General features: G+C 40.7%; 1 protein-coding gene across 5 annotated transcripts in view; it reads right to left on the reverse strand.

The window, feature by feature from the left end:
* The window catches only part of aak1b (AP2 associated kinase 1b), a 97662-nt gene that overhangs the window by 43451 nt on the left and 26328 nt on the right, over positions 1–27883 (reverse strand). For 4 of the 5 annotated variants that reach the window (XM_089126270.1, XM_039664387.2, XM_039664386.2 and 1 more), the window contains exons 8-16: positions 26033–26136; positions 25784–25869; positions 25539–25705; positions 19374–19456; positions 18444–18746; positions 17181–17356; positions 16817–17037; positions 16111–16191; positions 15581–15640 (exon numbers count right to left, since the gene is read on the reverse strand). In XM_089126270.1, the coding sequence (XP_088982396.1) occupies positions 15581–15640; positions 16111–16191; positions 16817–17037; positions 17181–17356; positions 18444–18746; positions 19374–19456; positions 25539–25705; positions 25784–25869; positions 26033–26136 (1281 nt within the window). The remainder of the gene's footprint in view (positions 1–15580; positions 15641–16110; positions 16192–16816; positions 17038–17180; positions 17357–18443; positions 18747–19373; positions 19457–25538; positions 25706–25783; positions 25870–26032; positions 26137–27883) is intronic. The other variant, XM_039664388.2, reaches the window with a different exon arrangement.

Here is a 27883-nt window from a genome sequence, read left to right on the forward strand (position 1 = left end):
TAGCTCTGTCCCCTCGCGTCTTCACGAAGATCGTCGAGGCAGCCATTGTTCCCCTTCGCGAACACGGGGTTCGCATTCTGAACTATCTCGACGATTGGCTGATACTGGCACACTCTCGAGAGCAGGTTTGCGAACACAGAGACCTGGTGCTCCGGCACCTAGCCCGTCTGGGCCTTCGGGTCAACCGGGAAAAGAGCAATCTTTGCCCCGTGCAGAGGATCTCTTTTCTCGGTATGGAGATAGACTCGGTCCCCATGTCCGCGCAGCTCACGAACGAGCGCGCGCACTCACCGCTGACTTGTCTTCGACAGTTCGAGGGCAAGAGTGCGGTTCCACTGAAACTTTTTCAGAGGCTCCTGGGGCATATGGCATCCGCAGCCGCGGCAACGCCGCTCGGATTGCTTCATTTGAGACCGCTTCAGCTGTGGCTTCGCGATCGAGTCCCGAGGTGGGCATGGCATCGCGGCTCGCTCCGAGTTCCAGTGACTCCAGCGTGCCGCCAGACCTTCTTCCCGTGGTCGAACCTCAGCTTTTTACGGGCCGGTGTCCCTCTTCAAGCGAGTTTCCAGGCATCTCGTTGTCTCCACGGATGCATCTACCACGGGTTGGGGTGCCATGTGCAATGGTCATGCAGCCGCGGGTTCCTGGACAGGACCCCAGCGCCTCATGCACATCAATTGCCTCGAGCTGCTGGCAGTACGCCTGGCCCTGCACCGCTTTCGAGCACTGCTCAGGGGTCAACACGTACTTGTCCGTTTGGACAATACCGCTACGGTAGCGTATATCAACAACCAGGGTGGTCTACGCTCATGTCAGTTGTCGCAGCTCGCTCGCTCGCCCGCCACCTCCTGCTATGGAGTCAGAAGCACCTGAGGTCCCTTCGTGCAGTACACATTCCAGGAGATCGGAACCTGGCGGCCGACGAGCTGTCACGGGTCCGCCCTATCTCCGGCGAATGGCGACTCCATCCCCAGACGGTCCAGCTGATTTGGGACCAGTTCGGGGAGGCACAGATAGACCTGTTCGCCTCTCGGGACTCATCCCACTGTGCCCAGGTTTACTCCCTGTCCGAGGGCACGCTCGGCACAGATGCACTGGCGCACAGCTGGCCGTGGGGCCCAAGCAAGTATGCATTTCCCCCAGTGAGCCTTCTTGCACGGGTGTTGTGCAAGATCAAGGAGGACGAGGAGCAGGTCTTGCTGGTAGCCCCATATTGGCCCACCAAGACGTGGTTCTCCGAAATCATGCTCCTCGCGACAGCACCTCCTTGGCCTATTCCTCTGAGACAAGATCTACTCACTCAGAGACGGGGCACTCTGTGGCACCCTCGTCCCGATCTCTGGAGGCTACACGTGTGGCTCCTGGACGGGACGAGGCAGGTTTGAGTTCGCTGCCACCTGCGGTGGCGGCAACCATCACTTCCACTAGAGCGTCGTCCATGAGACACCTTTACGCGTTGAAGTGGAACCTCTTCGTCAACTGGTGCTCTTCTCGCGGAGAAGACCCTCGGAGATGTTCGATCGGTGTCGTGCTTTCTTTCCTGCAAGAAGGGTTGAAGCGCAGGCTGTCGCCCTCCACCCTTAAGGTTTATGTCGCGGCCATTGCCGCGTCTCATGATGCAGTAGAAGGTAAGTCTGTCGGGAAGCATGACCTGGTCATCAGGTTCCTGAGGGGAGCGAGGAGGCTAAATCCGCCTCGTCCTCCCCTCGTGCCCTCTTGGGACCTTTCAGTATTTCTAAGTGCTCTGCAGAGGCCTCCCTTTGAGCCTTTGCAATCAGTAGAGTTAAAGTTTCTGTCCATGCAGACAGCACTCCTGGTTGCATTGGCCTCCATCAAGAGGGTAGGGGACCTGCACGCATTCTCCGTTGACGAAGCGTGCCTGGAGTTCGGGCCGGCTTACTCTCACGTGATCTTGAGACCCTGGCCTGGATACGTGCCCAAGGTTCCCACCACTCCCTTCCGGGACCAGGTGGTGAACCTGCAAGCGCTGCCCCTGGAGGAGGCAGACCCAGTCTTGGCACTGCTCTGTCCGGTACGTGCGCTCCGCGCCTACGTCGACAGAACGCGGTGTTTCAGGACCTCAGACCAGCTCTTTGTCTGTTATGGGGGGAGCCAGAAGGGAAGGGCTCTCTCAAAGCAACAGCTGTCTGACTGGATAGTGGACGCCATTGCTTTGGCTTACCAACAGCAAGTTCGACCGTGCCCCCTTGGTGTGACGGCCCACTCCACTCAGAGTGTGACCTCCTCTTGGGCTTTAGCGCATGGCGCTTCGCTAACAGACATCTGTAGAGCTGCAGGCTGGGCGACACCAAACACCTTCGCTAGATTCTATAATCTGCGAATTGAGCCGGTGTCCTCCTTCGCTTGCTCGCCACTCCACTCCTCGGACTGGATAAGTGCGATATTTCCTCAGTAGTCTTCCGTTGAAGCCTTGAGTCCTCCAGCACTTACGATGCGGGCACCACTGCTTTTGCTCTGGATACCGGCTAGGTGCCTCCATGTGCACGGTTCCCTATGGTAACTGTCTCATGTGTATTATCCACTGTAAGCCTCTCTGAGCATGTGTCTTCCCTTGGCAAGCCATCTGCCACACCTGAAGCTAAGTCGTTTAGCCACCCGAGGTTGGTACTCCAGTGATCTCCATATGTAGTCCCTAACACGGCCATATGTGTATTCTTAAGTCCTCCCTACGGTAGGCATCTGGTTGCATGTCCCTCCCGGGATATGCTTCCCAGTGTACCTTGGTATTCCTGTGTTAAAGTAGGAACTCCTGGTTATAAGGTAAGTTCAGGAGTCCAGACTTTCGCAGGGCACTGGAAGACAGCTTGAAGTTGGCGTGATGGCACAGACCCCCATTCTCTGTCACTCCTGACGTAACTCGGAGTGACTACGAAAGGGAACATCTCGGTTACGGATGTAACCCTCGTTCCCTGAGTAGGGAACGGAGACGTTACGTTTCCTTGCCACTTCGGCTGTACCGCTGGGTAGACGCCTGAGTTCAGTCTCGGCTCCTCAGCGAAGACATGTTGCGTTCACTTCCTCCTTTTATACCCACGAGGTGAGGCGGAGTTACACTATGCAAATTCCGCAGCCCCAAAGCATTCTCATGCCATTAGCTCGTTATTAAATACTCGAAGAGGATTGGCTTTCTATGCAAAACCCCCATTCTCCGTCACTCCTGACGTAACGTCTCCGTTCCCTACTCAGGGAACGAGGGTTACATCCGTAACCGAGACTTTTTTACTGTTACTCTGATGATACTCAGCTCAATATTTCCTCGCACCCGACCAAACATACCAATTCACAAAATTAACGGAATGCATAGTTGATGTATAAAAAAAAAACTAATAAAAATAGGATGACTAGTAATCTACTACTTAATTTAAAAAAAATAGACATTTTAATGAATGAACCAAAAACCTGAATATAATAACCTAATATATTGAACACTTAATAGCTGCTCTTTCAAGTCTTTGTCGTCAGTTAGGAACCTGGGTGTGCTCTTTTGATACAAATAGTTCATTTGAAAGCCACGTTTCTAGCATATTTTCCATCTTAAAAAAAATATATATAAATTTCAACATAATGCTCTCAATGCCAAATGCAGAAAAGTTATTTCATGCATTCATGACCTCAAGGCTAGATTATTGTAATGATATTATGTGTGGTTGTTGCCCAGCACGCTAAAAGGGGTCATGAACTGGATTTAAAATTTTATTATATTGTTGTCTGAGGTCACCTTATGACGTTCGCTTCAAAATGAATCAAAATGAATAAGTAATAGTGTATTGGCTTCGTACCCAGCAAGCTAAACACATCCACTCAATAAACAGTCTTGACACCGGAGTCGTCGTTCAGCTTTACTGAATAAATGTGTAAAACTGTAAAACAATATAAAATATAAAAGAATACATAAATAAATGGTCACATGGTAAATGTCGAGTCCAACAATGTACAATGGGAGAAAATAATACAAAATGTTTACATAATATAATGCAGAACTATTAAAACAATTACTTTTATATCCACACTCCCTCATAAACATACAAAATGACATAATTAAGAATAATCAAACTCCACTTACAAGCAGTGCCTCGTTTAAGAGTTGTTGCTGTATGGACTGACGGCAAATTCAACATGCGCTACCATGTGCTGTGTTGTTCTCTTAAACCCAACCCCAGAAACTAAATAAAACTAATTCAAAGTGCAGAATATAAAAAAAACAGCAGGGGGAGCAAAAACGCTAAGAAAGGCAAAGCCAGAACAAATAGGCTATTTTGTACCCAAGTTGTGAGCCTTCCTGAAAAACAGTCAGTTTTTATGGGCGTGTTGCACTTAAGACTTGGAAATAAACGCCCACTGCTGTGAGTGGATAACAGTTTTGCATATTATAATGCGTTTAACTCACCCGTCGGTGTACGTGGGGGAAAACGTCCAATGTTGTCAAATGGCGACCGGATTCGCCCATACATGTTCAACCAAGAGTCTGTGTGTTGCACAATTCCTGTCAGATCCAATATTGACGGCACAACACGTTCTTTACTCTTAATCGGTCTGCAAATCCAGTCTTGTTTACAAAACAATCCTCAGTGAAATAAAGCAAACACACGACGATGTTTTACCCTCATCAGCTGGAACGTCATTAAAAATAAAGTTTATCCATGCAGTCCTATTGGAATCCAGTGGAAGCTTATGCAGCGACTGTCTTCTTCCACAACTAGGCACTGCACAATATTCTGTATTGCTCGGTAGAATGATCCGGTTTGTCATCATGAGGTAGGCATGCATGTTAGGCTACTTAATTAGCTATGCATGTAATGCGCGAATCGGTGGCCGGGGCTAAACCGGCCGTGTTGAAGTAGGTGTTGATCTTCTTCCCACTTTTAAAAACGAGTCGTTTTCAGAGGCTGGTGTCAATAAAAGCTTTTATTGGACTAACAAGGACGTTTTCAGTTCTGAAACTTACAGGATATTCTTATAATATGATGACCTCTTAGATGTCAAAAACTCAAGGAAAATTTTGATTTCTCAGTTCATCACCCCTTTAATAAACAAACTCCAGCTGGCTCAAAATAGAGTTGTTCTGATTCCGATACTAATATCGGAAATGTCGCCCAAAATAATAAACATTCTGGCATTGGTATCGGCGAGTACTTCTACCATGTATCGATCCGATACCCTTTTCTTAAACAATAACTTGTTATGCATACATGCTAGCTTTGCTTAAAGAGCATATTGCAGGTAAAAAACATGTAAATTAATATATATCCTTGTATGAAAATGCCATATGAAAAGTTAATGCAGGATTTAAAATGTTTTAAAACTACATAAGGGCACTATATCTACTACTGCTTTATCTACTAAAGGGCATTTAGCAGATAAAGTCAGCGTTTCTTGGATTGCTCGTAAAAACTTTTTTTTTTTCCAACATCATGTCATTCACGTCAGGAAGCCTCAGCTCAATGCAGAGTACGCTGGTATTCAGCGAGCAGCTGCCTGTCAGTGTGTTTTCAGTAGTTTTTGTATTTTAATTTATCATCGTCATGGTAAATTATTGTGTTTGTGGAGGTTGCAAAAACTCCGGCCTGTCAGGACATCGAGATCGAGTCCACAGATTTTCATAACAAGAAAAGGGACGGTGCTATAGCCTATATCTTTCGTTCCTGGTGCAGTTTGTGCAGGTGAAGAGACAGCTTCGAAAAACGCGGTACGGTCATGTGTAGCATTCACTTTAGATCGAAGGATTTTCATCCCAGCGATATGATGGAGTTTAACATGGGATGCTAAAGCAAGAATATTGATCGTTGTACACTAAACCAATGGTATTAAATAGTGTGATATAGGTAGTCATGCCCCAAATAGACAACTTGTAATTGAAAAACTAAATTACTAGGTTGTTTAAATATTCAAATATTTAATTTTGTGTTTATGTTATAACCCAGGGGAAAAAATATTAAAAATGTACAAGAGTATGTTTTTAGTAGAATAGAAATATACTCAAGTGTAGTTTTTATACATTTAATAGTATAAATCTACCCTAAATATACTAACTGCTGGCCTGAAATACGATGGTACTGATCTGTACAATATTGTGAGCACAGTGTATATCGTTAGCGAACGTGTGTATCTATAAGCACGTCTCTCACCAAGACACCTGTCCTGTTCTCCACTGGTTCTCCTCACACCACAACTCAATTTGTCTCTGGAAGTATGACCATTTTAGCCCGGTTCTGTCAACATTGCATTAGCTCCCTATTAAACATTGCACCAATTTTAAATTTAATTCTTGCTAATTACTTAAAAAGCACTAAATGGTTTAGCTCCTCAGTAATTGAGCAGGCTCTTAACGCATTATAGTCCTTCTCGTCTATTTCAATCTCAAAATTCTTGGCAGTTGATAATAGCTAGAATATTAAAATCAACTGCAGATCAGTAGATTTAGCACTCAAAGCATCTCTTTAGCTGGCATACAAAACACATTATCACATTTCTATAATTCACACCTGTTAAAGGATTGTTAGGCTGGATAAATTAGGCCAAATGGGGAGCACTTCCCATAACACCAGATGTATGCCATTCCTCTCACTGGTGAATAACTTCTTTACGAATTTAAATGGGTCTTAGAATAGAATAGAATAGAATAGAATTTAGCCCCCGCACTTTCCTTCTTTTTGTAGTGTTTCCGTAAGCACTCAGCTCTGCTTAATGTTGCCAGCTTATCTTTTATGGCCCTTTGTAAGAGATTGAGTCCCTCCTGACTTTGTTCTGCTCTTTTCCATTGCTTCCTCAGCTGTCTCCTTTCTCTATCTAACCCTTCAATTTTCTGCTGCCATCTAGACATTCCAGGGGTAATTTGTACTTTTTCCCTTGCTTTTTTCCACACTGAACCTCTCACTTCCATATGTGTAAATGTAGTCCCAAAATGTATCCAGTTTCTTTTCAATTTTACCAGTTAATCTTTCCAATGCAAAGCATAGATCTGTGTTTACCGTGTCCATGCAGTTTTCTCACAAGCTCTTGGCCATCTAACTCCAGGCCTATGCCCGGCGAGGTTCTTTTCTCTCTTATGCTGGTTAGTATGACCGGGTTCACAAGTATCAATACTAACTGTGCAAGCCCTACACTCCTCTATGACAGGAGTGCTGATATCCTGTGAGCTGTGGTTTGATTCCTGTCGCTGGATTTCATTCGACTGACTTGACTGACTTCGTAAGAAGTAGGGATGCCACAAATGTTTGGCAACCGAAATTATTTGTCCGAATAATAGCAAAAAAAAAAAAAAAAAAAAAAACACTTTCAGTGTTCGGCAAGTAAATAAGTAATAAGTAAAGTTTAATAAGTAAATAAATAAATAAAATAAATAAAAAAGGCCAAATAATTTTTTCCGAACAATGACGTTTTTGATGATGCGATTAAATAGTGACGTTAGTGAGAGGCGCGCACTTTATAAATGCAGCAAAAATGTCAGAGCTCTTTCCTCCTGTCAGCTGTCTCTCCAGGCTGACACAAGGTCTTTCCCTTGTTGTCAGCAGGACTATTCATCACAGTCACTGGATGTATCCAGATTCCAGACCATTATTTCCATTACACGAGAGTAGATGTTAAAACTTCATGCTGATTGGGCTTTCGCCAAGATAAGCACAAACTAAGACATAGCTTTACAGTAAACTATGCTTCTCCATCCATTTACGCTTCTTTCTATATGGTGCACCTAGACACGACCAAAATGCAGCCCTGAAGGTCAGCAGAGTTTCTGTCAACTAGACAATCCCCTGTGAAGGCCTCGTCGACACGACAGCCATCGGCACAGATCCTCACCAAAGACCACAAGAACCAGAACTAGATAATTCCTCAGCACAGACCTATGACCAGATCCATCTCCATATTGGACCTCTGTTTGCATGCGTATGTGCTAAAATTACCTTCTTTTGTTAAAATTTCAATTTTGGCAAGGTATTAATGCAAGCGTATTTGGCTTGCCCTAAGGAAATGCAAAAAAGCAGGACAAAAAAAAAAAAAATCAAACAACAAAGTTCAGTATAAAGACAAACCAAAATAAACAACAGCAGGTTTTCAGTTAACAGCATCCAATCAGTATTAAGTATCAAATAATCTTGCAATGAAGACTACAGTAATTATTTCAGTTTTTGTTATATATGTGATTTTTTTTTATTTCTAAATGTTTACTTGAATAGTTAATATTTTTTAATGATATCCGATAAAGCTCAAGCAGCTTCGTATAATTATAATGCATTTTTCCCGCATTTGTTCTATTGCTTTCCATTTCTTTATTCTTTAAATGTATTATTGAGAGTTTGGAGACTTTCAGCGGCAAGATAAGGTGGTAGTCGCTTTCCGCTTACGCTCTCACATAATTTCATTTTATTTGCACTAAGATAAGTTTAAATATACTCTGGAAAGGGATACATTTCTTTCCAACAAAAACCTACATCTAAGGTCAAACGAGGTATTCCAAAATGACAAGCAAAAACGTGAAAAAAAATCGACGACGACAGACACGGCTCGACAGTCCCAACTTAAATCTGCATAAAACATAAAAACTAATCAACATAAACTAATCCTAGGAGGAGACTTTAACTGTGTGCTCCACCCCACTCTGGATCGGTCTTCAAAAACTCCCTACAAATTATCCAAATCTGCTATGTTTATTAATACTTTATAGAGACTCAATTAGAGACTGAATTCTCAGATCCCTGCCGTTTTTTTTATATCCAAATATAAGACAGTTCTTTTTTTCCCCAGTACATCGTTCATATCCACGAATAGACTACTTTTTAATAGACGACAAACATTTAACTTCTCTAACTGACTGTAAATATGAATCTATTGTAATCTCGGATCACAGCCCAGTGGTTTTAAAATGAGCTTTTCCCAAATCGCCAATTCGGAAGACATGGCGCTTTAATAATTTACTTCTTTCTGATTCATCTTTTGTAGATTTTATTAATATTATTTGAAGGAGTTTTACCACACTCACGATATACAAGGTGCCAGACAGACAAGACTAGAAAACTAAAAAAATAAATAAACTGTCCGCACACTTGAACCACATTTTCAATTTTGAAAGATCAAATACAGAAGCTACAAGAGCAACAACAAGATTTCGAGAATAGGAGTCGTCGCCAAAACCTGCGTTTAATTGGCATACCAGAATAAATGGACAATGGCTGGCCTACTGATTTCATGTCTGGCTTTTTCTCAGAAGTGCTGGGTGAGGATCTATCCGGTCTTCAGTCAGACTCAAGCCCCTTTTCCACCAAAGCATTTTGAGAGCCGGTTCGGAGCCGGTGCCTGCGCGCGAACCAGTTCTTTGTTTCGACAGCCAAAGAACCGGTTCTCAGCCGGGAAAACTGGTTCCAAAGCGGCACCAACTCTTTGCTGGACTAGAACCGTTCTTTTAGCACATCATGTTTACGTCGGGGGCTGGGGCGGGTTTAGATGTGTTCTAAACAACTTTTCTGACCATCGCAAAGCCAGGAGAAACTGCAGAAACACGCAAGCGTTTTTATTTATTTTTTATTTATTTATTTGAAACATAAGCAAAGAAGGAAACTGTCACGATATAGAACAAATAAATGGAAAGAAAAAAGACACAAGACAGGGGTACATAACTTATCAGAAAAGATTACATATCAAACGAAAAGATTAAAAGACTTACATATTTCAATTGTTTTTAAAGTTTTCTTGGTACATGAGTTAGAGATAATCCCAAAGCAATGTACTTGCAAGCGTTTCTAGCTACGTGCACAGTGACGTAACGACGTCGTTCCCTGGGCGCTCTAGTCAGTGGAAAAACAAACAGGTTCTGAACGGGTTCGCAAGTTGAACCAACTCTGAACCAAATTTGAACCAGCACCAGTTCCGAACCAGTTCTTTTTTCGGTGGAAAAGGGGTGTCAGTGGTGTTGGATCGCGCTCATTGTGCCCTCGCTCCAAAGCCCAGCCCCGGCGGCAGACCCAGAGCAATGATCGTTCGTCTGCACTATTTCTCCGACAAGGCCAAGATTCTCCAGGCCTCCAGGAAGCGCGGTGAGCTTACATTTCGCGGCGCGCATATCCACATCTTCCCAGATATGAGTGCCGAGCTGAGTCGTAGAAGAGCGGCATTTAAAGGAACACTCCGACTTTTTGGGACTTTAGCCTATTCACCTTACCCCCCAGAGTTAGATAAGTCCATACATACCTTTTTCATCTCCATGCGTGCTATAAGTCTGTTTGACGCACCCACCGCTAGCCTAGCTTAGCACAAAGACTCGATGTGACTGGTTGCAGCTTTCATACTGATCCAAATGAGTGGCAAAATAACGCAAACGTTTTCCTATTTACATGTTGTGATTTGTATAGTCACATAATGTACAAATAACAAAGTCAAATGAGACACAGACATCTTTTAACCGTATAAAACCTGGGAACTATTCTCTGAAGGCGAAGCACTGCTACTTTGACGGCGTAATAACCGCATCACCGTAGACACGCCGTGGTGAGGAGCGGAGAGTTCGCTCGGTGTTTGGGTAATAGAGTCAGCAATTTATAAATAGTAAAAGCGTAGTTTAGAGTCATGGGTTTTCGCTCTATTGTAAACTCTGCGACAGTAAACAGGGGAGGTAATACCATGTTTCACAGAATTCCAACTAAAAACGCTGACTGGATGAAGAAATGGCTAACTTACTCTGGATATTTATCCAAACACACCTAAGATTATCAAGGGACATTATGTTTGCTCGGTACATTTCAATGAGGACGACTATTTTGAAAAAATGGAATTTGCCACACGGACCATAATGTGCTGAAGGATACGGCCATCCCATCGATAGCACAGACAGGAGTGGATCACCTGCGGCTGAGGTAAGTGTTCCGTTATGTTTTTAGATGACCTACTGTAACAGTGCCATTATTAGCCAGATCTAATGTAACGTTAGTGACACTATTATATGATTAGGGTATGAATATGTTTTTATCTTGATGCGGTGCGGACGCGCTTGGGAAAAAAAAACGAGCGCGTTTACCGCGTTGAACTTGCACCCTGCGCGCGGCGCGCCTAGTAGCCTAAATTTGAAATAACCATGGAAATAACGAACTTGAGCGTGCAAAAGGGTACGATAGGCTGTGAGTTCATTGTGCAAAAACAATTTGTGCTATTACTTTCCCCTTATTCTATCCTATAGTAATGCAATACTGTATATTATATAGGCTACTGTTGAATACATTTGGTTCATTTGGTTAAATTGCATTTAAAATATATTGATTCCTGTAATAATAATTATTTATTCATGTGATATTTATAAATCTGGGTGCGTTTTTGGTTGGAAATCAATGAAAAATGGTACTGTATTACCTGGTCTCCCCTGTTTATTGTCACAGCTCATACAATAAAGCAAACACCCATGATAAACTATGCTTTTCTATCTAACGTTAGTAATTGCTGACTCTTTATTCCAACGCTGAGCGAAGCGAACTCTCTGCTCCTCGTCACGGTGCGTCTCAGGTGATTGTTATCACTCTGCCCAAGTAGCAGTGCTTCGCCTTCAGAAAATATAGTATTTATACGGTCAAAAGATGTCTGTGTCTCATATGGCCTTGATATTTGCACACTCTGTGACTATACAAACCACAACATGTAAATAGGAAAACGTTTGCGTTATTTTGTCACTCATTTGGATTAGTATGAAAGCTGCAACCATTCACATCCAGTCTTTGTGCTAAGCTAGGCTAGCGGTGGGTGCGTCAAACAGACTTATAGCACGCACGGAGATGAAAAAGGTATGTATGGACTTATCTAACTCTGGGGGGTAAGGTGAATAGGCTAAAGTCCCAAAAAGTCGGAGTGTTCCTTTAACTCTGTGAAACTCAAGCTTAAACAGGCTGGGATTTCCTACAGCATTCACCATCCGGTGCCAAAACACCAAACTTTCTTTCAAATTACCATCTGAGGCAGACGATACTTTGAACGGCACATCAAACCAAAAATGGTCACATAGTTATTTCTGGATCATTCGTTGATCTCTGCCTCCAGCACGTCTGGTGCTTATTCTGGAAATAAACGGCAATACTTGTCCACTTTATTAGTTTATATTTATATATATATATAAACTAATAAAGTTATACTCGCTGTCATTGCTCACTTAAGTTATTTATTTTATTATTTTTTTTTATCCATCTCAACAGTGGGGACTTGGGATACATGGTTAAAGCCTAGAATGTCTTATGAATCTCTTTCAGAGACAAAAAAAAACAATTGCGTTAAATGTTATTTTTGAAGTTGAGCGTTTAGAAGTCCAATGCGTTTGGGAATGTTGAAGGTTAATTACATGTGGGATGACTTCTCGATTCTCATTCAGGAAGCTGTAGGGTGGGGGGGGTCAAAGTGTTTGTTTGTCATTCAAATTTATTCATGTATACATGTGCTATCGTGTTCAGTTGTTAGGTGAATTTCAGAAAAAGATTGATACATCAGTTTTTTTCTCATTAAAGGGGGGGTTGACTGCGATTTCACTTTTTTCATTTTAAATAGTGTGTAATGTTGCTGTTGGTGCATGAACAGTATCTGCAAAGTTGCAGCGCTGAAAGTTCAATGTAAGCAGAGATATCGTCTTTTTAAAATCAGGAAGTATAATTGCCTACAAAAACGACTCGATTGGGACTAGAGCTGGTTTATGGTACGTCACTAACCCACACATTTGCATCAATCCTCCCTCCGGAATATGCAGAAAAGGACATGCGCATATTTCAGCAGCTCCAGCTTGTCGACTGAGTTGTTCATCCAGCTGTCAGGTCTTCTGTATTCGAACTTCCCACAGACGCTGTACTTCGTCAACAATGGATACAATTTATGTTTGATTATGTTCCTGAAAAGATAATCGTAATCTAGCTCTCTGTGCTGCGCATTTTACGGAAGATAGCTTCCAGAATCTCCACGAGTTCAACACCGGATTTAAAAAGAAACTGTTACTAAAACGTGAAGCAGTTTCAACTTTAAAACCAGAGGCAGCAGTTGTTGGGCCACAACCTGTAAGTAGGCTAAGACTTAAACATTTTAAATGTATTTTCATGAATATTTCCAGACGTAGCCTTGTGTTTTATTTTTTTTCAAATGCCAGCGCTGGCTTTATAGCCACTATAGGCTACTAGTAATGCTATTGTGTCTACGACAAACATGTACAAACATTATGGACCTGAATTTTGTATAAGTACTAATGTTTTAAACGTATTTTTCATGTATATATGCTTTATGACGTTATTTTCGATTTGATCAAGAACGTAAACTAATGCCAACGCTGTTTGTGTTTAACATTAGTAGCCAGTCAGTTGCTATTGTTGCCAGTCAGATGCTATTGTGTAAAACAAACGTGCATAAAGTTAGAAAATGTAGCAAATTATCATTCAGAAACGTTTAGTAAGAGCCGTGTGTGGTGAGGTTCTGTGTACTCTCTTCATCGCCGCTTTCTTGGTCTGATTCTGCCTCAAACTGATACTGCAGTTCGACACATATTTACATCTGGACCGGAGCTCACGTTTCGCCCGTAAAGGTAATGGGTGTTAACCTTCCGGACAATTTGAGCGACAGTTTAGCCAATCACAACACACCGGCCCAAACTAACCAATCAGAGCCCACTACGTGTTTCTGAGGGAGCGGTTTCATAGAATCAGGAAGTCAACCGCTCGTTCAGGGGACAGAGGAGAGCATGGCTGACAATAAAGGTGAAGTTTATGAAAAATAAGACTTTAAAAAAAAGAAAAAACATGAATACATGTTATATTGCACCCCATAAACACAATAATCCAAAGAAAAAATAATCCCCCTTTAAATGCTGCAAAACCTGGGACATAGCAAATAGCAAATAACTTACAGTGAACTTTGTGAGTTGGAATGTAAAGGGGGTTAACCATTCTATAAAGCACAATAAGATCCTTACCCATTTAAAGAGGCTGGAGGCAAATATAGCATTCTCCAAGAAACCCACTTAATATCAACTGATCACTATAAACTTAAAAAATCTTGGGTGGGGCAAATTTATCATTCTGATTTCCAGTCAAAATCACGGACTGCGATTGTTATTAATAAGAACACTCCGCTCTGCGTGAGTAATGTTAAAACTGATAGAAGAGGCAGATTTGTTATAATAACTGGTACATTATATAATGTTTTGTTTTAATCTCCTTATTTGTTTTCCCCTGTCTCAAATCAAGCCGTTCGACAGTGTGACATTACACGGTCACACACCCCTCCCACGGCTGTTGATTGACAGCAGTGTTTCAACACAGACCCGTCCTGACCAAGCTGTCATCATAGACTGTAGTCCGTCATTGTTGATACACTGGAGCAGAATGGCGTCTGAGCGATTGTGTTGTTCTGTTCTTGGGTGCAATAACAAACACAGAAATCATTCTGATGTTCCTAAATCTGAACCGCTGAAGACACAGTGGCTGAGTTTTGTTTACGAAGGGAATATTCCCCACGATCAACGTCAATAGTTTCTTGTTTGCGCGAATCATTTCTCACCAGACTGCTTTATAAACGAGGGTCTTAACCCTACGAAGGAGATTTCGGAAGTTTTACCTTTCACTAAACATATTTAGATATATCGAAATCGTCTTCCATTGCGATTTCCCATATATCTAAATATGTTTAGTGAAAGGTAAAACTTTCGAAATCTCTGTGTAAACATTGCGTGACGTAGACGCGCGAGAGATCACTTCCGGCGTAACGTCTGGAGACGGTTCAGTTCGGTTCAGTTGGACATCTGATTCAGATCAGTTCGACGGCTGTTAACAAGAGGTAAAAAACTATATAAATACTGTTCATTTTCTCACACAAACCGCTCGTTTCGTGTCTTAGGCCATCAGTGTGTACTTACATTGACGAGTCATTAAATCATGTTTAATTTTGACTTCTCTGTGCATGCTCTTTGAGGTGAACCGAGGGAGGACCCCCTTAACCTCCAGTGTATGACTGACAGACAACAACGGTTTGACCAAAAAATGTCAAAATTAAAAATTCTGTGGAAACAAAGACACCTCTTGGATGCCCTTGAGGTAAGCTAAAACATATCAAAAATGAATTTCAAAGTAAACTATCCCTTTAACTTAAAGTGCCCCGGGCCTAAGTTCACTGTCATGTGACGACGTCCTTTTATAACATATCTCCAAAAACAATTATAACTGTAACTGGACGAATTGATGCTGTCATCAGGTTTTGCCTATGATCTACTGATGTTATTCATTCTTTTTATCATATATATATATATATATATATATATATATATATATATATATATATATATATATGTTGGCTGTGTTATGTGAATGTGAGTTGATTGTTGTCAATAAAAAAATAAATAAATAAAAAATATTATTGAGAGTTTACTTAAAAATGATTAGAAAAAGCCTAAAGACTGTGTGTCAGTATTAATTTGTTCATTTTAAAAAATATATATATATACAAACCAGTACAGGTTTGTTGTGCATCACAAACCTTCAACAGAATAGGTATTTGGTATTGTGATAACTGCATGTGTGTGATGAGTACTAAGGTAAGTACAGCTGGCATGGTCCTGCATTACCTGGAACAGCTAGAAAACCAGTTCCCGGTTCCAAGCCAAGAATGTCAGCAGGTCTTTCAACTGTATGAGAGCAGAGAAAGAAACATAAGGTAGTCAAGAAGAGCTTGACATCAATGGGAGTCATTAAATGCTAAGCATTGCGTGAATAGAAGAAGCACACAGACACTGCCAAGCAGCTCAGCAGGGATTCTGAGGTAAGTGGAGGGATGTGATTGAAAGAGCACATCGTACTGGAGTGTTTCATCTTAATAGGAGTTCCCTGCTGATTCTAGAGACCAATTTGACTCCCTCTAGATATACTGAGCATGTGCTGACATTTAGCAAAAGAGGCCAGGAATGGTAACGAAATAAAGAGAGGGACTGGCACTCTCACACGTACGGAACAAGAAGCAAAGATGCCACTATTAAGGGGATTTGCAGTGGATTAGGGACTTGGGGGATTTGCAGTGATTCATTTTTGCTATGCTAGTTCAAGTCAATCAAATTTCCTTAAGAGTGGAACATCAGATTAGGGCTGATGGTACACCTACCGGGAGGTGGAGGAGCAGGTTCTGCAGCCTCCAGGTCGGGAATAAGACTCTCAGTAGCAGAAATCATAGGTTCAACAGGTTCTGCAAACAGCAAAAACACTTTGGCTAAATCCACACAAAATTTAGCTCCATTTGAAAACACTTTCTTTTTGTAAGAAACTCTCCTAAGTGGATAAATCGGAAAACGGTATTTGAAATGGATGAAGCATGTTTAGTCATGCATATTGCACAGATAGATATCTCTGTTTACACTGGTTTGTGACTGCTCTGCTCTGTGCTATTCATTTTCACAGTGTTGTTAAAGATAAATGTTACTTTGTACAATCTTCATTACATTCTTGCAAAGATTACAGAAAATGTACTATACAAAACACAAGAGCAATTGCATTTTAGACCATAGAATGGCGACTGAGTGCAAACTGGATGCACCAGTAAATGGTTGGATATTTTGCTAATAAAATGATTGTGCCGAAATAACAACATAACAATGTGTTATGTTTGGTCTGTCTGTATCATCGCTAAGTTTTTCTTACGTTTTACACATGCACAGTAACAAGATTTTGGCATTTTTAGACATTTCAGTGTGTAGGCCTACAAAAAAACTTTTGGAAAATGTGGAAGGAGAGCATTTTTGGATGAATCTATCAGAAAGCTAATTTAGATGTAAAGTAAACATTCTGCAAAGTGTGTGAACAAGCAAAGTTACCATCAGCTAGCTTGGTGAAGTCTTTGTTGAGCAGATCCTCAGCCGTGAGTTTGGAGAAATTGTCGTCTCCGAAGGGATTCCAGGTAGGCTGGACCGGGGGGCTTGTCAGGCTAGCGGCTGAAGCAGGAGCTTGGGGGACAGAAACGCTGCCTTGCTGGGCAGGTTGGTACACACTCTGCTGGGAGGACTGGGGAGAGTTGGAAGGGGTGGCACTGGCTGACCTAATTGTGCCCGAACAATGAAAGAAGTGTTCATATGTTAGTTCAAGTAGGTTTGATGGTGTCAGAACACTTCTTCTTGATTATGTAGGCTGTATAATGGCAGTGTCACATTCCATTCTATATTTATAGGTTTGATTTCTCACTTTGACTTGTTAAGGCTGGCTTCTGCTGTGGCCGCCTGCAGCTGCTGAGTGGACTGGCTGACAGGCACTCCGAACATAGCACTGTGTGTGACATCACTCTGGATGCGCCTGTGCCCCGCCTTCTGGGCCGTCCTCGGGGACGATGGAGGAGTCTGAGACAGGCCAGGGACCACAGGCTGAGGAGAAAAGACAAGAGGATGAAGCAACTAAGAACTCATAAAATACAGATAAATTAGAGTGTGACATGCAAATTAAATTGAAATACAGCGAAATGGTTAAAAAGTTAAAAACAAAATGAAAAGGTGATTGATCAAGCGTCAGTGAATACAGATATAAAAGAAAAATACAAACAGATGACATCCAAAATGACTTATATATAGCAAGATTAATAAAATTCAGACAGGTAGTAAACATTGGCATATCAGACTCAAAATAATTTGTAGTAGTAGAAAAAAAGATATTTTATAAACCCAATCTGAAAACACATCTCTTTGTGGTTTGGAAATTTAAAAATTTACTCATTTACATGTTCCATTAGAGCTATACTACCATTCAAAAGGTTGTCTGTAAGACTTTTTCTTCTTCTTTTTTTTTTTTTAACAAACTTAATACTTTTATTCAGCAAGGATGCATTAGATTGACCAAAAGTGACAGTAAAGACATTTTTAAGGTCACAAAAGATTTTAAACAAATGTTGTTCCTTTAAACTTTTATTCGCCAAAGAATCCTAGAAAAAGTATCAGTTTTCACAACAAAAATATTAAGCAGCAACTGATTTCAACTTTGATAATAAATGTTTCTTAAGAACAAACTCAGCATATAAGAATGATTTCTGAAGGATCATGAGAAGGAGAAATGGCTTTTGAAAATTCAGCTTAGGCATCAGAGGAATAAATTACATTTATATATATTTACTACACTGTCTGAACAAATGGCTGATTTCATCATTCATTTTCATTACAAACAAATCAGATTTGAATGCAGAGTAAATGAAGCATAAACACCATTTAATTTTAACTTCAACAAAACGTATTGTTTTAACAAAAAACATCGCAGTCTTCAGACACTTAAGAGCAAATAAAACAAAATGAACAAACATCTGTCACAGAAACAATCAAAACCATCTACGCTGATCCAAAATAAACCAGGGATGAATGCATGCAAAACAATGGATGACGAATGAGGTGCTTCAACAGTGAGAGGGAGTCTGCCAGCTCTTTGACAAGACAGGACAGAGCAGCATGCACAGGATGGAGGTATTACCCTCTCCTCTGCATTCTCTGGGCTCATCTGGGATTGAGGTGCTGGCTGCTGGACAGTGGGCTCTGTCTGGGCTGGAAGCGGGGCACCAGCTGGCTGAGTGGTAGTGGGCTGGACGGGCATGGGCTGCTGCTGAGCCGCTGGCGTCTGCTTACGACGGGCGCTGCGCGCCGGTGCGGTGGGCGGCGCAGGGCTAGATGGAGGAGGAGTGGCTACAGCTTTCGGAGGCGCAGGGTGACTCGCTGCTACTGGAACGCCCCCTCCTCCTGCTGCAGCCGCTGCTATGATGGAGATCGGCTGCACGGGCTGGCACAAAGACATGCACCAGACAACTATACCATCATGCAAACTATAAATGTGACCTTCACACCCCCAGACTGTAGGTTTCATTTAATGCATGCAATCTACTGGATGGAATAGTCATTGAAAAGAATTAAATTGTGAGATGCCAAGAAAAGACGTCATAGAGCTGACTCTTATTTCTTTTTATCTAAACTTCACTACTCTCCACTGCTTTCGTAGGACTTCAAACAAATATGTAGATGAGAAAACACAAGCAATAAGATTGGCATCTCTGCCATCTCTCACACAATAGTGTGAGTTTGAGGCAGGGCTATGTGTTTGTCCTACCAATGCAAGATGAAAAAGTTCACAAAACCTTTTGGAAATCAGACATTTTTGCAGTCATACTTGGTGACATTAGATGCACAGAAATTACACATTCTTCCATGGAATTAAATGCAATAAAGTTCAAATAGAAAAATATTACATAGCTATTGTTCTCCATTCCTTCAAACCTGCTTTCTTGTTATTTGTAACAATGACATACTAATTTATAACATTCTTTTATAAATGTATTATGCAATTAAAAAGAGCTGTGCATTGTGGGATTGTATTAGTGAAGTGAAATATAGACAAAGTAAAAACACTCACCGTTTTATGCTGAGGGGCAGGAGATGCCAGGGCTTTTTGAGACTGAAGAGCTGCCGCTGGCTGAGCCAAGTTCACACTGACAGCTAGAAAACAAAGAGAACAATTGTGTGGAGTTATTGGATGGATTTGGTGCATTTTGAAACACATTGGGGCCAAAAAGTATTTAGTCAGCCACTGATGGTGCAAGTTCTCCTACTTAGAATAATGAGAGAGGTCTGTAATTTTCATCGTTAGGTACACTTTAACTATGAGAGACAAAATTAAAAAAAATAAATAAAAATCCAGGAAATCACATTGTAGGATTTTTACCCTTCAAATGGTCTTCGTTTCCTGTTTACACTTCTGGGCTTCGGGGTCTATATGACCCCAACAATTGACTGAGTAATTGTACAAAAAAATATACATTCTTAATAATAGAAATAATATATCCTTTTTTTTTGTTTACTTCTCATCTATTCATTAATGCTGTGTTTTTGGAGATTTTTTTATGATACAATGCATTTATGCTCTAGGTCTAGGCCTTCAGATCTGTGTAAAAAATGTCAGATTTATGCCGTATTCGTTTTTTTGACACATGAAGAAAATATATTTAGTTTTTTTTCACATTTCCCATTCATTTCAATGTGGTTCAATATTGACCCCGAAGACCAGAAATGTAAACATTTGTTTTACATACCTTCAGAAAAACCGAATCAAGCCCAGTTTTTGTGTATAGATAGATAATGTATGAAAAGTCACAAAATCTTATTCCACTGAGATGAAGGGAAAATTCTATTATTAGGTAAAATTCGATTGTGGTCGTATAGATAGACCCCATGACCCGATTGAGGGTTAAAGAATTTATTTGTAAATTATGGTGGAAAATAAGTATTTGGTCAATAACAAAAGTTCAACTCAATACTTTGTAACATAACCTCTGTTGGAAATGACAGAGGTCAAATGTTTCCTGCAAGTCTTCACCAGGTTTGCACACACTGTAGCTGGTATTTTGGCCCATTCATCCATGCAGATCTCCTCTAGAGCAGTGATGTTTCGGGGCTGTCGCTGGGCAACACAGACTTTCAACTCCCTCCACAAATTTTCTATGGGGTTGAGGTCTGGAGACAGGCTAGGCCACTCCAGGACCTTGAAATGGTTTTTACGGAGCCACTCCTTCGTTGCCCGGGCGGTGTGTTTAGGATCATTGACATTGTCATGCTGGAAGATCCAGCCATGTTTCATCTTCAAGGCTCTCACTGATGGAAGGAGGTTTTGGCTTAAAGGGCACCTATTATGAAAAAAACTTTTACATGGTGTTTTAACATAAATGTGAGTTGGCAGTGTATGAGCAAAACCACCCAAGAATGATAAAAATCCACCCAGTGTTTTTTTTTACAATCTCAATAAATCATATGCACTTTCTCAGAACGAGTTGTTCTAAGATTTAGTGCTTTGTGACGTAGAATTGAGCGAGAGGTTTGATTGACAGTGTGGTTGTGGCATAGACCTCGCCCTCGGTGATCTGTACACCATCCTCCATTGTTTCAACGACAGCCAGTAATGTCTCTTGGAAACATAAATGTTCTGTCGTGGGTTAATCCTGTTGTTGTGGCTTAAAAGAGCATTTCACCCATTGCAACATTAGTCTTTATTGAAAGTGGATCATATATGTAGTCGAAATGTAAAAGAATTTTTTTATTTGGTGCCCTCTTGACCGAGAAAAGAGAGAAAATAACCAAGGGGCACATTTGTATTAAAAGACTACAGGTCCCACAATGCACCGCATTGCACAGCTCCAGAAGCCACACCCACTAATCCAGAACAGCGCAAACAGAGAATTCACTCTTCCATCTACAAGGCTAACATTAGCTGTCACCGGAGTTTGAAATTCATTTCACACAAAATGTCTAGTTGGCTGTGGCGTGCAGGACGATCGAGGGCGAGGACAGCGCGTTGCGCGAGGCCGGTGGCGTGAGTGATAACAAAGACTATTTGGTGGTAATGAACACAAACGTCCGTGTGCTCGTCTGATTCAGAGATTTCCTCAAGTAGAAATTGCCATCGTTGAAATTCTCTGCAGCAAACGGACTTTGTGTCCGTAGGCCGTAGCACGCAGCGAGAGTACAGTACCCAGTCCGGGCTTCTCGACCAACAGGCAGCCGCCTCCTGCTCCTCCATCAGCCTCAGCTGCTCTTCACTATACTGCGACTCGTAAAGATAGCCACGAACATCGGATCCGAGCAGCAGAACTTCAAAATCCTCTTTTTCCATATCATGTTTAGTTTCTTCCGTCATTGTCATAAATTACTATCTCCAAAGTGCTAGTTAGCTTAGCTTCCAAACAAGATGGCGGATATTGATTTCAGTTTCTGCAAGTGAAGTCCCACCCACTGATCTGTTATAGGCCTGTTGGGTGAGTGGGTCCCACACCCTGGAATAATGATGTTTGTAGTCTAAAAGAATTTAATGAAATATGACTTCCTGCTTATCGTGACGCAAAATGACGATTTTTACGTCACGATAAGCAGGAAGTAATACACTTAAATCCTTATTTCTCCCATCTCAGGGGAAAATAAGGGAATAAACCATGACCATTGAAAAATATGACTGGGTTTCTAAAGATACAAAGCTTAATGCAAATGGGTGAAGTGACCCTTTAAAAGTTAATCCTCATGTGTGGATCGTCGTCTACTTTTTGCGATCAACCGTCACCTCCAGTAAGTGTATTTTATGATTTTTGAGCAAATAGTCTTTTCAGTCGATTTCAGCCAATTCAACAACAAATGCGTCTAAAGTTGTTGTCGTCGTAGGATGTCTGTGTATTACGGTGGCCGGGAGAGTTCAACGTGTTACAACCTAAAGAAGACGCATGCAAATACAAAAAAACGTGTGCAAATATAAAAAAGCATGCAAATACAAAAAAAACATCCGCAAATTAAGAAAAACATCTTCATCAGTTCCACAACACACGTGTGCTCCAAGTACTCACAACACAACCAAATACACAAAACGCGCTGCAAAACCGCACAACACAACCAAATACAGAAACGCTACAAGTAACACAGAGCACAACGGAAATGTTTCCGGGGAACCAAATAAGTGACAGACCCAACTGGGACTTGCTTATTGCTCGTGAGCTTCCCTATGCTCTACTCCCTTCAAAGGGCAGACGGCAAAGCTCTTCAAGTGGGAATTTGGCGAGAGCATGACACTAGTGTGTCATTTATGTAGCCGTTTGGAACTTGATGAAGGGAGCAACAACAGACAACGTAATGTAATTATTTTTACCTAGGATGTTCCTATGACAACGCAGCACTTTGTCCATCAGCTGTATAGCTGTTCTGACGACAGAAATATAATGATTAACATAACGGTTGCAAATAAATTATTTATTTTTTATTTTTACTTTATAAAAATCTGTTAAAATATCCATTTTATATATCTGTATGGCAGTGCCATACATTACCTAATATTTTTAGGAAACTTTTCTTATGAAAATTTAAACATAAAATGAAACTATTTGTATAGTGTAACTGATGTATAGATTAATATCTTGCCTTCATGTTCTTCTAGATCTTTTTTTATTTATTTAGTTTAGTTTTCAGAACATTGTTCTTTTCTCATTTGTATTGTGATGACATTGAACATATTGTTAACACATGTTGTATATTGTACACAAGTTGTATGTCATAATAATTTGAATCTCTGTGTTTTGCGGGGGGAAAGTCAAAAGAAATTAAATAAAATAAAGTAGAATTTTGAGTAAGCAAGGAGTATAGACGAACTATATAAAAAATATAATATTATAATATTATTTATATATACAATATTATTTTAATAGTATAGTTTATTTATAAAAAAAATATAGGCTTTGACTTCTTGTCAATAAAGGTTTTTTGCTGTAAGCACGTCCTGTGTATGCTATGACCACATCCCAGTCGGGTCCGTCACTTATTTGGTTCCCCGGAAACATATCCGTTGTGGGCCGTGTTATTGGCAGCGTGTTTCTGTATTTTGTGGTGTTGTGAACGTTTTTAGCGTGTTTCTGTATTTGGTTGTGTTGTGAGTACTTGGAGCACACGTGTGTTGTGGAACTGATGAAGATGTTTTTCTTAATTTGCGGATGTTTTTTTTTTGTATTTGCATGCGTTTTTATATTTGCACACGTTTTTTTGTATTTGCATGCGTCTTCATCAGGTTGCAGCGAGGTGAGCTCTCTCAGCCACCGTAGTGTATATAATTTAAACCTTATTTGTATAGTGTGTAACCACATGTTTATAAATATATATATATATATATATATATATACGTATATATATATATATTTAAAGACATTGTATTAAAAACTGCATATATGTTGTTGTTCTGTAAGTTAGACATCTTCTCACATTTGCTACAGAAGCACCTTAATGACAAGTAAACATGACGCAACAGGTCCCTCGCATAAATGTAACTTCGCTTGTACGTAGCAAACTTTATCACAGTTACGTGTATGTAGTTTCAAAAAATTGCACCAGCCTTAGTGTTTGTGTGTGTCTGTGTGTGCGTTTTGCACATCCATAATTGCAAAAGGGATGCGATTACAACTCTATAAGTACATAAATGTATTAAATAACCATAACCATGCCATAGGTATTAAGTTACGCCCTCATCCAAAGGCAGGGTGGGGATATGCAGCTCATTTACATTTAAGGTCGTATACACCAAAACAGCTCATTTTTAAACAGGCCCCAAAAATGACATTTTCAAAAAATGTTATAATAATAAATTAACTGTGGGGTATTTTGAGCTGAAACTTCACAAATACATTCTGGGGACACCCGAGACCAATATTACATCTTGTAAAAAGGGTCATAATAGGTGCCCTTTAAAATCTCATGATGCATGGCCCTGTTCATTCTTCCCTCAACACAGTTCAGTTTTCCTGTCCCCTTCGCAGAAAAACAGCCCCAAAGCATGATGTTTCCTCCCCCATGCTTCACAGTAGGAATGGTGTTCTTGAGATACAACTCTGCATTCTTCTTCCCCCATACACGACGAGTTGAGTTTACCATAAAATCCTATTTTGGTTTCATCTGATATTCTCCCAATCCTCTTCTGGATAATCCATATGCTCTCCAGCAAAATGATAGAGGGAGATTATCAGTGGTCTTGTATGTCTTCCATTTTCTTACAATTGCTCCCACAGTTGATTTTTTCACACCAAGCTGCTTGCCTATTGTAGATTCACTCTTCCCAGCCAATACGTGCAGGTCTACAATTTTCTTCCTGGTCCCCTTCAACAGCTCTTTGGTCTTGGCCATGGTTGAGTTTGGAGTGTGACTGTTTGAGGCTGTGGACAGGTGTCTTGTATACCGATAACGGGTTCAAACAGGTGTCAATAATACAGGTAACGAGTGGAGGACAGAAGAGCTTCTTAAAGAAGAAGTTACAGGTCTGTGAGAGCCAGAAATCTTGCTGGTTTGTGGGTAACCAAATACTTATTTTCTTTTTTCTTTTTTAGAAGTATTTTTATTAGGATTTTAAATTTTACAAAAAAGTGAAAGAGAACAAAATGCATTTAGATGTATACAACTCCATAATTTACAAATAAATTCTTTAAAAATCCTACAATGTGATTTCCTGGATTATTATTATTATTATTTTTTTACATTTTGTCTCTCATAGTTGAAGTGTAACTATGATGAAAATTACAGACCTCTCTCATTATTCTAAGTAGGAGAACTTGCACAATCAGTTGCTGACTATATACTTTTTGGCCCCACTGTATATCAATATATGTATTTTGATATTTCTATAAAGATAATGATAAAATGTTATGTTAATTAATAATGACACTAATATTTTACTAATATTAATATTTTTACTTAATACTAATATTTTTTGTGTTTATTATAAATTTGTTAATAACAAAAATATATATCATAAATACTAATGTTGCCATTTTTTTTTTTTTTACTAAATCCTCAAAATGTAATTATTTTCTCTGCTTCTGTTGGCTATATCTAAACACTACACAACAATAGCACTTCTCAACATCACCCAGCTCAACATTCTCCTTCACATTCTGAATAGTAAGTATTTCATGAATGGGATTTTGTGTTCATGTTAAAACTACAGTTTGCCTTAAGCTTATTTTGTGCTAATACACAAGGAACTGTAATCAATATTTCATCATATTTGTACCTATTGGCTGGGCGGCTCCGGCGGGTAAGTTGGCTCTCTTGCGTGGGGTCAGGGCAGCAGGCTGGATGGGCAGGATGCCTCCTAGTGCCTGAGACTGGGACTGTGCTGCTTTGGGCCGCTGGCGTGGGGTGATGGAAGTTTCAGTGGTGGGAATGGGGTCTGTAAGTCTACGGGACAAAAACAGACAAATGAGACCAGTTCAAATTCACAGACCATAAAGCACTATGAAGCCTCTGGACACGTACCTCGCCTTAGTCTGTGTTTGGCTCTTCTTCGCGGCTGCTTCGCTCGCTCTGATTGGCTCAGGAAGTTTAGCAGGAATGGGAGAATTCTAGGGGGACATATTTCAGATTAGTTTTGTTTTTATGATTTTAGGCATTTCTGCAGGCTGACGCACACAAGCACCCAATCCAACAACTGATCCCAGAGGTAAAAGTGCTGACCCAACAACAGGTCGAGAGTAACCCTGGAGGAGAGGAAGGAAAGAGACTAACCTTAACGTTTAGGACAGGGCAGTCCCGCCGGCCCAGTTTGAAAGCAAAATAGGACACCTGATAAATGTCAGGCCTCTTTTCAGGGTCTGGTTCCAGCATGTACCCTGATAAAATCACCACCACAAAGAGAGGTAAAGAGGAGGGAGAGTGGGAGGAAGAGAGAGAGTGTCACATGGTGACAAAGGGAAAAAAAAGAGGATGATCGGTATAAGCGTTAATAAATAGAATAAGTTGAAGGAATAGAACATCCAAAATTTAGAAAGTCCTCATCATTTACTCACTATCAAGTTGTTCAAAACCCATTTGTACATCTATAAAACACAAAAGGAGTAGTTTTTTTTCCCATACCAATCTTTTTCATGTTATGGGCAGTAAAGATCCTAAATGACTCAAAGTATGTGACTGATTTGTGTGAGCAACAGACTGACATTTAAATTGAAAATGTAAATCAAATTGAAACCCAAAATTTTTAACTCATCATTTACTCATGAACATGTTGTTCCAAACCAAGTCAATGGGAAACCGAAACTGTAAAAAAAAAAATATGTTATGTTTATTAGAAGAAAAAAAAGTCATACAGGTTTGGAACGACATGAGGGGGAGTAAATGAACTTTTCCTGACCTGTATTAAAATTTTCACTTCATTAAAGCTCTAAAATGGACTCTCTTATGCTACGGTCACACTTTGTCCAAATTTTATTATCTGTTCCCAATTGGAATATGATCTAAAATTATTGACATCCACATTGTGTATAGCAACCTTTCAGATCCGATTAATGTCTATGCCACTCTTGCGTATTCCGGAATATCTGCATCTGTTGCTATGGCAATACCATTGCATTGCAAGGCATACGCCAAAAATAAAAACAACACCATCACTCGAAACATAGAGGACTTTGCAATACAGATGTTGTCTTATTTAACATGACAATGTGCGTCTTCTGGGGCAGAGGCAGAAACGTAGGAGGCTGGTTTGTGCCGCTTTATTTTATGCTGTTGTCTCCACCGGTCTCAAAACATGTCTCCTTAATATTGTTATTTTCTGCTCGTCCAGCACTTTGCAACAACATAACCTTGTTTCTGCAGCAACTTTCAGCATGTTCCTATAACAACGTCTGATGCTTACATTTTACGAAGCTTGAAAAAGTCACATAAACTACGCAAAATCTGATTTGATAATTCAGAATGAAACGGATTTCCAGATATACGCATGTAGCTTGTAATACATGTAATACACATATGCATGTAGCTCGAAATGGTTATATAAAAATTCAATTTCTTGTGATTTTTTGCCGTTCACACTTGCTAAATCTGATCTGATTTGGACTGACAGTCTGAACGTAGCCATATAGACAATAAAATGGCATGTTGACACCACTGAAAAGCCAAACACTATCATTTTCCCCCTCAGTAGCGGTTCTAGGCACGGGCGAACCGGGCAGTCGCCCGGGGCGGCATTTCTTCATGTCACATGGGGGGCGGCACGAGCAGTTAAAAAAATCCTCTGTGCCTCGAAGGTTTTCTATTTTTTTACCATTTCGATTCAATTATTGGCAATGGCGCCCCTAATTGCTGAGAAGGTGCCGTGCACAGAAGCGATGTCAAGGGGGTCTCTTGATTAGTTCACGTATCGCGTCTTTTGCGCGCTCGAGGTCGTTATTTCAAATAGTCGATTAGGTGCACGGGAAGAGCGCTCATTATGCGCTCGCGGGAGGCGCGCTCATAAACTTTTCAGTATGGGAGTGCTCGTGCACCCAAACACTTGGGTGTTTTTTCTCTTCTCCATAAAAAAATCTTTTAGCAGAGCTTCAGCAAGCGTTTTTCTGTAGTGGAAATACATTAGCTACTAAA

This window comes from Pimephales promelas, chromosome 23, assembly GCF_988280905.1.
Source record: "Pimephales promelas chromosome 23, fPimPro1.hap1.1, whole genome shotgun sequence".
Classification (NCBI taxonomy): domain Eukaryota; kingdom Metazoa; phylum Chordata; class Actinopteri; order Cypriniformes; family Leuciscidae; genus Pimephales; species Pimephales promelas.